At 33.5% G+C, this 9,023-nt stretch overlaps 7 protein-coding genes across 7 annotated transcripts in view; 6 read left to right on the top strand and 1 right to left on the bottom strand.

Moving 5' to 3' along the window:
- Nucleotides 1-507: 507 nt before the first annotated feature.
- DUT1 (bifunctional dITP/dUTP diphosphatase) lies at nucleotides 508-951 on the top strand (the record flags this gene model as incomplete). The annotated part of the gene is made up of 1 exon (XM_003667730.1): nucleotides 508-951. The coding sequence occupies one exon, from the start codon at nucleotides 508-510 to the stop codon at nucleotides 949-951; it is 444 nt and encodes a 147-aa protein (XP_003667778.1).
- Nucleotides 952-1,458: 507 nt separating this feature from the next.
- On the top strand, nucleotides 1,459-2,019 carry NDAI0A03770 (uncharacterized protein; the record flags this gene model as incomplete). Its single annotated transcript, XM_003667729.1, has 1 exon — nucleotides 1,459-2,019. One exon carries the CDS (start codon nucleotides 1,459-1,461, stop codon nucleotides 2,017-2,019), a length of 561 nt encoding a protein of 186 aa, XP_003667777.1.
- Nucleotides 2,020-2,262: 243 nt separating this feature from the next.
- On the bottom strand, nucleotides 2,263-2,672 carry LSM2 (Sm-like protein LSM2; the record flags this gene model as incomplete). The annotated part of the gene is made up of 2 exons (XM_003667728.1): nucleotides 2,263-2,496; nucleotides 2,619-2,672. 2 exons carry the CDS (start codon nucleotides 2,670-2,672, stop codon nucleotides 2,263-2,265), a joined length of 288 nt encoding a protein of 95 aa, XP_003667776.1.
- A 1,039-nt stretch (nucleotides 2,673-3,711) lies between these two features.
- Nucleotides 3,712-5,319, top strand: NDAI0A03750 (uncharacterized protein; the record flags this gene model as incomplete). Its single annotated transcript, XM_003667727.1, has 1 exon — nucleotides 3,712-5,319. One exon carries the CDS (start codon nucleotides 3,712-3,714, stop codon nucleotides 5,317-5,319), a length of 1,608 nt encoding a protein of 535 aa, XP_003667775.1.
- Nucleotides 5,320-5,897: 578 nt separating this feature from the next.
- Nucleotides 5,898-7,583, top strand: LCB2 (serine C-palmitoyltransferase LCB2; the record flags this gene model as incomplete). Its single annotated transcript, XM_003667726.1, has 1 exon — nucleotides 5,898-7,583. The coding sequence occupies one exon, from the start codon at nucleotides 5,898-5,900 to the stop codon at nucleotides 7,581-7,583; it is 1,686 nt and encodes a 561-aa protein (XP_003667774.1).
- A 360-nt stretch (nucleotides 7,584-7,943) lies between these two features.
- AIM7 (Aim7p) lies at nucleotides 7,944-8,402 on the top strand (the record flags this gene model as incomplete). The annotated part of the gene is made up of 1 exon (XM_003667725.1): nucleotides 7,944-8,402. The coding sequence occupies one exon, from the start codon at nucleotides 7,944-7,946 to the stop codon at nucleotides 8,400-8,402; it is 459 nt and encodes a 152-aa protein (XP_003667773.1).
- A 278-nt stretch (nucleotides 8,403-8,680) lies between these two features.
- Nucleotides 8,681-9,023, top strand: part of RRG1 (Rrg1p) — a gene marked incomplete at both ends in the record, with an annotated part of 1,305 nt that continues 962 nt past the window's right edge. The window contains one exon of the mRNA XM_003667724.1: nucleotides 8,681-9,023. This exon is cut by the window's right edge and continues 962 nt beyond it. Within this exon, the coding sequence (XP_003667772.1) occupies nucleotides 8,681-9,023 (343 nt within the window).

Raw genomic sequence — 9,023 nt, 5'->3', positions numbered from 1 at the left:
GCGTAGCGTAGCGTTGCGTAGGGATTGTACGTATAGACAGACACAAAGATGCAGTTTGAATGTTGTTGTTATGTTATATCGTTATTGTGTTAGTCTGCCATTAGAGACCATCCATCTGTTCATCCACACACACACACATACATACATATATAGATATAGATATATATATAGATATATACATTCGCACTGTCCGGACAATTTGCCTCCGTTCAGTTGTCTGTTACCCTGTGTGTCCTGGGTGCTCTGGATGTCTGGGTGTCCGCGCCGCGCCGTCTCCGTCTCTGTCTCCGTCTAGGAAAAATAAAAAAAAAATAAACGGCCCTCCACTCCACTCCACTCCACTCCATCTTCGAGAGATTCGCTGGTTCTTGAATTATTATTGTATTGTATTGTATTGTATTGTATGTCTACATATATATATATATATATATATATATACGTGTGTCACTACCACAGCATCACCAGACCACAAGAAAGAAAAAAATAACACAGGAATCCAAATCAATCATGACCACATCTTCTCAATCACAATTGAAAGTTCAACTCCGTTCCACCACTGCAAAAGCCCCAACTAAAGGATCCATCACGGCAGCAGGTTATGACATTTACGCATCTCAACCTACAATTATCCCAGCTGAAGGTCAAGGCCTAGTCTCTACAGATATTTCATTCACTGTCCCACTAGGTACATATGGAAGAATTGCTCCAAGATCTGGTCTAGCGGTAAAACATGGTATTCAAACCGGTGCAGGAGTAGTGGATAGAGATTATACAGGTGAAGTTAAAATAGTTCTTTTCAATCATTCCAAAAAAGATTTCAACGTCGAGATTGGTGATAGAGTGGCTCAATTGATCTTGGAGAAAATCGTAGATAACGCTGAATTGGTCATCGTGGACTCTTTGGAAGAAAGTTTAAGAGGTGAAGGTGGATTTGGTAGTACTGGTAAATAAAAAGATACATATACATACTATACTAGAGGTTCATATATGAATATGTAATTATTACTCTTCTTTTTTTTTACAATACATCATATAAGATTCGTATCATAAACTAATTTGAACTACGTACGTACGCCTAACCTCTTTCTTAAAAAATGGGTATGTTTATGTTTATATCGACAAGAATCTATTTTATTCCCGCATATCAGTGCTTACAATATTATCCTCTAGATCATTTACAATGCTTATATGTACAGGAAACATTAATTAACAGCGCTACCCACTAACATTGATCGAAACCTTTTTTTCTTTTTTTGCATATTTTCTGCGATGCCATAACATTCACGCTTACTACGTATAGAGTAATCTGCAAAATTAAAGTACGTACGTAGATCGATGTTAAGATGAAAAGATGATAGAATAAGAATGAGTAGATAAAAAACATGAACTGTACATAACGTTTTATTCATTCTCCAGTTATGACGGCATAATATTGAGTGAGAAGAATATTGGGACGAGATGAGTACGACAAGGAATACAGAACATGATATTGAAAAAATTTCACAAGTGATGGATAAATTAGCTAAATTAATCTTAGCAAAACAAAATGATGGTACACAATTACGACTGGAATATGAATATAAATTAAAAGAATTGAATACTTTGATTAGTCTTCTTCTAAATCTATCGAAAAATATTAATGATAATCCCCTGGGAAATCAAGGAGAGTTTCAACTTAATGAGACTGAATTGGATAAAATATTAAGGAATGGTATTGAGGTTATTGAAAAGGATGACCATAAGAAATACGCATTAATCCCAATTATTGAGAATAATAAAAATCTTGGTGATTATACCAACAAAGAAATTGAAGTTGGAAGCATAGAGAAGCAGAGCTCACCTGCAAGTTCATCGTCGGGACCCCTACTGGGCAAAGAAATCAGTAGCAATCAAACTTCCTCCAACAAGACTGACAAAAAGAAAAAAAAGAAGAAGAATAAAATAGCTTGCTCATTTTGTCATGAAATAGGCCATACAAGAGCAAAATGTCAAAAACGTTTATTAACACCACTTACATAGCATGCATAATACATATGAATATCATCTCTCTTTTTTTTGTCTTTTTTTTTTCTTTTTTTGTACGTTATTACATTGAATAGTATATATTTTACATTTTTTTTATAGATAATATAGTATTCTGTACAACTATTCCATTTTCACCCTTATAGATATATTAGTTGTGTTTTTAATTGTATATTGAGACTTGTTCATTAAATTGTTAGTTAATTCTCTCGTTTCGTTTTGTTATATTTTTTTTTCATTTCATTTTCTCTCACTCATGGCTTCTCTTCTAGTAGCATCTTGTAATAAATTGGTATCGACAATATTTTTATTTAGATAAACATATCTTACTGTGGAACCTCTAATGAAAATATTCCTTACTGAACCTAAATGAGGATATTTCTTTGTGTCTGTGCATGAAATGTTATCTAATTTTAAATTTAGGAATTGATCAACAGATTGTAGAGTACCTTTCAATTCTATATCATTTTTTAACTGATCATAAAAATAGTAGTAGTCATCAACATCGTAATGAATAGACAATAGGAAAATTAGTGTTAGTAAGAATGGCAGGAATTTAATAGAGAATACATTAAAGCGTTCTTGAAATAACATACTTGGACGACCACTTCTTGGTCCACTAATGTTTTGAAAAAGGAGAAAAATAGCATAATTGAGACGAGATATACTGAGAATGTTCGTGCTGTTATTGGAATATACAATAACTTCTTGCTATCTCTCTTGTCTTATCTAGGTGTCCTCTATAGAAAGTACTAATTGAAACTTTTCAACGTTGTTTTGTTCTTCTTTAAAGTTCAAACACAGGCGCTTAACAATTTTCGATATTTATTTACTCGTACTACTGTACTGTACTGTAGAAATTGAAATAGAAATACAAACTATGCCCTTCCACTACAGGTATGTTACTGCAACAAGGCAAGTTGATATAAAATCGATATTCGGGAAGGGTATCAACAATGTGCTATGTGGTACATATACACGTGATAAAACATATACTAATGAATGTACGTTTCACAGTTGTATATTGATGTGACGATGCTCTTAAGGTAACACCGTTCCAAAGGCTGTCACAAGTGGTTACGTATTCACGGACTAAGAAACAGCATATAGGAACAATTGGTCACTGCTATAAATTCGAAGTAGTAGTAAGTTGTTGTAAAAATGTAAAACACTATATGCGCCTACTACTGGAAACACCTAACCTCAACTACCTTATAAAGGGCGGATATACTATGAGATGTAGATGTAAACTACTCATCGAAGTGGGGAATAAGGTCTTGATACCTCCAAATAAGTACAATAGTGTATTTGAGAAACATTTATCTGACATATCTATTGACTAAATTGGGTATCGTTATATTATACTCTCATATTAGTCTGTGATGAGAACAGGAGATATGCGGCGATAAGGACAGGAGATAATTCCTATTTTTTTTTTAATTTCCGTCAAAATAAGTAGAATAGAATAAGACTCATTTTCAGCACTAATTTTGATGAATAAGGTTTTAATTTGGTATCTAAAGGGTCACGATGACTCGTTCTTCAAACATATTAACTATACTTAATTGAAAAGAAGCAGCTTTGAAAATTTCAATCGTATCCTTTCTGGCTATCGTTAAATTAACAGAAATTGTTCGAGGGCAAGATTTACGCACATATCTATAATTCATATAAGAATACTGAACGAATATGACTGCACCATATATTGTTCGAATAACAAACGGTATATTTAAGGAATCCCTTGTGAAAACAGCCAAACCAATCTTTCAAAATCCAATCAAGAATTTCCAAATCAATCCCAATGAAAAATGGATCCTTTGGGGGCCCGGTAAAGTGAAAATGATGAACATATTAAGCAGTAAATATCTAAGTGAAACTCCATTATCATTAAAATATGGTCTCACGCATGATCCTAAAATTGAAACTGTTCAATTCAAGGGTGCTATCCCTACGGCTCATTTAAGTGCTCGTTATGAATTTTATAAAGACGAATATGATCAAACTTGTAAACAATTCATTCTTGGTGATTCCATTGGATCACAATTCGTTAATTATAAAGTTTCTACTTCAAATAGGAAAATTAATATGAAATTATATGAGAAATTAATTAAGGAGTTAAATTTGGTGGAACTGCAAGATAGATGGGCTATGGGGTTAAGTAATGGACAAATGAGAAGGGCAAGATTAGCTAATAGTTTATTGAAGGAACCTGATTTGTTGTTAGTCGATGATCCATTTTTAGGATTGGATCCTAAGGCAACTAGTATTATTTCAAAACTTCTAAGTAATTATAATGCTCCAACTGTTGAACATACTTCCAGTGTTCGTGGATGTCCCGTGGTAATTGGATTGAGGTACCAAGATCCTTTACCATCATGGGCTACTCATCTTTGTTGTGTTGATGAGCAATTGGGGATTCTTTTCCAAGGTCCTATTAAGGAAGTACAAAATAAAATTGATCAGATTAGGAAACAAGAACAAGAGATACTTAAGAAGCAAATATTGAATGAAGAAAACTCTTACACGGTAAATGACTTAGTAGCGATGCATCCATTGTATGGTAAATCTAAACATGAAGTCATTAAGATGCCTCATACATTAGAATTAAAGGGTCTGAATGTCTCGTATAAAGGTGAACCTGTTTTACAAAGTTTACATTGGGAAGTTCAACCTGGAAGTAAATGGCATATTAGAGGTGATAATGGAAGTGGTAAGTCAACATTGTTATCATTAATTACTGCTGAACATCCACAATCATGGAACTCTAAAGTTGTTGAAAATGGGATTGAAAGGAGAAGTGGGAATGCCAATTATTTTGATATAAATAAAAAGATTGGAATGTCATCTCCTGAATTACATGCTATTTTATTAAAGAATGTGGGAGATAAATTGAATGTTCTTGAATGTATCTCTACGGGATTTCATGAAGGCCCAAACAATTTCTTACCAATGTGGTCAAAATTAAATGAGAATCAAAAGAAATTGGTGGATATGTATATTAGTTATTTTGGGTTAACATCAATCATCAATAAATCGTTTAAAGAATTGAGTGTCAGTGAACAAAAGTTGATATTATTTATTAGAGGTTTAATCAAGATGCCAGAAGTATTAATTCTAGATGAAGCTTTTTCTGCCATGGAAATAGAGCCCATGATTCAATGTCAAGAATTTTTAGAACATTGGCCTGGAACTGTCTTCGTTGTTGCACATGTCGAAGAAGAGACACCTAAATGTGACCATTATTTAAGATTGATTAAACCTGGAGAATATACGATTGGTGATATTGACAACAATTGAAAAACAATGCTGTAAAGGTAACATGTGTAAAAAAACATAGAACTATATAACTAACAAACAAACAAACAAACAAACAAACAAATAAACAAACGAAGATATAAATAAATGCTCTTATGACCATATTCTATCGCAAACGATGACAGACAGATTGACTTAAACCTTTTTGTTATGTCGTCCGCTTGGTGTTGTAATGCGGTGTCTGGCTGTAAACACGCGATACGCGCAATTTTCCAAAAGTTGGAAGTTTTGGTTTGTTTGTCTTCAAAATGTCAACTTTTCACCTCTGCTCTCCTAATTGCATTAAATGAAATTGGTGATGAATGAGCCCTTATATTGTAGCTATATCATCATTTGGTATTATAGAACGAGGTCTGGTATATAGGTTGTTCGTCTGGATCAATAATACTTCCCATCCATAACCTGTTTCTTCAAGTGCTGCACTGAATATCGGTCGACAACGTGTTGTTTCTTCCAACTCTACCTACACGCCTCGGACAATATTAAATAAAGAACGAGTAACCAATTTGTTAAGGAACCCAAGCAAAAATACATAAACACAAGCCTGGTGACGTACCAAGATGAGTACGCCTGCTAATTACACTCGTGTTCCACTCTGTGAACCAGAAGATATCCCAATTGAAGTCAAAAGAGAAAATGAAATTGGTAAATTAACAAGCAAAAAATATCTTCATAAAGTGAAAACACTCCATGGTGTCCCACTAAATAAACCAACCATCGATACACCCCCATATTATATTTCATTATTGACATATTTAAATTATCTAATCCTAATTATCCTTGGTCACATTCACGATTTCTTAGGTGTCACTTTCCAGAAAAATAAACATTTAGATATCTTAGAACATGATGGGTTAGCTCCATGGTATTCCAATTTTGAAAGTTTTTACATAAGAAGATTGAAAATGAGAATCGATGATTGTTTCTCAAGACCAACCACAGGTGTCCCCGGTAGATTTATTCGTTGTATTGATAGAATATCTCATAATTTGAATGAATATTTCACCTATCCAGGTACCACTTCCATGTGTTTGAATTTATCTTCTTATAATTATCTTGGATTCGCTCAAAGTGAAGGTCAATGTACTGACGCTGCTTTGGAAAGTATCGATCAATATGGGATCCCATCTGGGGGTCCAAGAACTCAAATCGGTACTACGGATTTACAAGTAAGAGCTGAAAAATTAATGGCAAAATACATTGGTAAAGAAGATTCAATGATTTTCTCAATGGGGTACAGTACTAATGCTAATTTCTTTAATGCATTTATGGATTCTAAATGTCTTGTCATTTCAGATGAATTGAATCATACTTCCATTAGAACCGGTGTCAGATTATCTGGTGCTGCTGTGAGAACTTTCAAACATGGTGATATGGAAGGTTTGGAGAAATTAATTAGAGAACAAATTGTACTTGGTCAACCAAAGACTAATCGTCCATGGAAGAAGATTATCATTTGTGTGGAAGGTTTGTATTCCATGGAAGGTACTTTATGTAATTTACCCAAATTGGTTGAATTGAAGAAGAAATATAAATGTTATTTATACGTTGATGAAGCTCATTCAATTGGTGCTATGGGTCCAACAGGTCGCGGTGTTTGTGAACTTTTCGATATCGATCCAAATGAAATTGATATCCTAATGGGTACTTTCACCAAGTCATTCGGTGCAGCTGGTGGTTATATTGCTTGTGATAAATGGATTATTGATAGATTAAGATTGGATATAAATACTGCAAGTTATGGTGAACCATCTCCAGCTCCAGTGTTAGCTCAAATCATTTCTTCTTTGGAAACTATTATCGGTAAACGTAATCCAGGTGAAGGTGAAGAAAGATTACAACGTATTGCTTTCAATTCTCGTTATTTACGTTTGGGATTACAAAGATTAGGATTCATTGTTTATGGTACTGCTGATTCCCCTGTTATTCCAATGTTATTATACTGTCCATCGAAGATGCCTGCTTTCTCAAGAATGATGTTGCAAAGGAAAATTGCCGTAGTTATTGTTGCTTATCCTGCTACTCCATTGATTGAATCTAGAGTTAGATTCTGTATGTCAGCTTCTTTAACCAAAGAAGATATAGACTATTTACTACGTCATGTTAATGAAGTTGGAGAAAAATTGAATTTGAAATTAAGTTCTGGCAAGCAAAGTCCCGATGGTAAATGTCAAAGATGGGATATTGAAGATGTTATCGAGAAAACTCCTGAAGATTGTAAAGATGATAAATACTTTATTTTATAGAAGTAAGGAGGAAACTAAAATACACTACATACAATCTCAAATCGTACATAGATATAGCGATAACGAATACGTAATTACAATTAACAAAAAAAAATACTTAAATGATCGTCAAATTTACATCATGTAAAGAAGTGTAAGTATCTCAGTAGCGTTGATAGTTTTTTTATTCTTTGAATGTTAGTATTTCCAATAGCATGTTCTTACTGTCTTCCGTTGCTGTTTTAATAACGCGACATTCGTGTTTACCATACATATAACATGGATTTTCAAGTTAATTCTATTGCAGCTTTTCTTCTGCGTAAACAGCTGAAAGAAACGAAAAGCAACCCATTAACGCACACCTTAAGAACCAATTGAACAATGTCATCTTCTACCGCATTATATCATTTATCTACAGAAACAAAGAAGCAAATCCAACAATTTCGTATCAGTACGGGGAGAATAGAAACCGTTAAGGGACTTTCCATTAAGATTCAACCGAAACCATCATACGAGATTGTCATTGATGATGATGAGCAAGAAGAATTAGATGAGATGACTGATTTATCTGAATTGGCAGAGATAATGCCTGATAATTCTCCTAGGTTCTTATTACTAGCTTACCCTTTAACTACCAAAGATGGTATTAAACAAACTCCGTTGGTTTTGATATATTGGAAACCAGTTACTGTGGTGTCACAAGAATGGAAAATGTTATATGCTGGAGCATTAGAAATGATCAGAAGTGAATGTGGTACTTATAAGTTGGTGGAAGTATCATCAGGGTTAGAAGACGATTCGGATATTGAAGAGTTGATTGAGCAAATTGGAAATGCTTAACTAGAGTAAACTGATGGTAAAAAGCTATATATTTTTATTTATAGACTATATAGAGAATAACAATGTCAATACAATAATAATGGCTTCACACGCTTAGATGTTTTTTTAATTTTTAAAGCATTTCTTATTGAAACTTTATTATATGTCACTGTCACTATTTGGCTTTCCCATGAAAAATATTTCTTAACAGAAATCATTAATTATTGAAAGAATGAAGAAGGAAGGACAAATGGGTATTAATAAGACAGGAAAAATTAAGAGGAAGTTATAATGCTAGTATGGTTAGTAACTTCTCTACTCATCTATCACATCGAACTTATGTTATAAGACTATATAGATTAACATTACGAAACACTAAGAAGCATGTAAACAGCGTCCAACTTCGACATCGAGTCAAGACCACAATTAATGATGTTTTCCATAAACATAAATGTAATATATCCAGCTGGAGCATTCATAATCTGTTGACTCAATTGGCACTATTGAATACCCACCTTATGAATAATGATGTTAAGGCTGTTTGGGATTTGATAAGCAAAGTGAAATATCATAAAAAGAATCAAATGAAGAAGGCAAAGAGGACATCGAGTTTACTTCAAGAGATAAAAAGGTTAGAAAAAA

The sequence above is a fragment of the Naumovozyma dairenensis genome, chromosome 1 (assembly GCF_000227115.2).
Source record: "Naumovozyma dairenensis CBS 421 chromosome 1, complete genome".
NCBI classification, from domain to species: domain Eukaryota; kingdom Fungi; phylum Ascomycota; class Saccharomycetes; order Saccharomycetales; family Saccharomycetaceae; genus Naumovozyma; species Naumovozyma dairenensis.
This window is presented reverse-complemented; position numbering and strand designations above follow the sequence as displayed.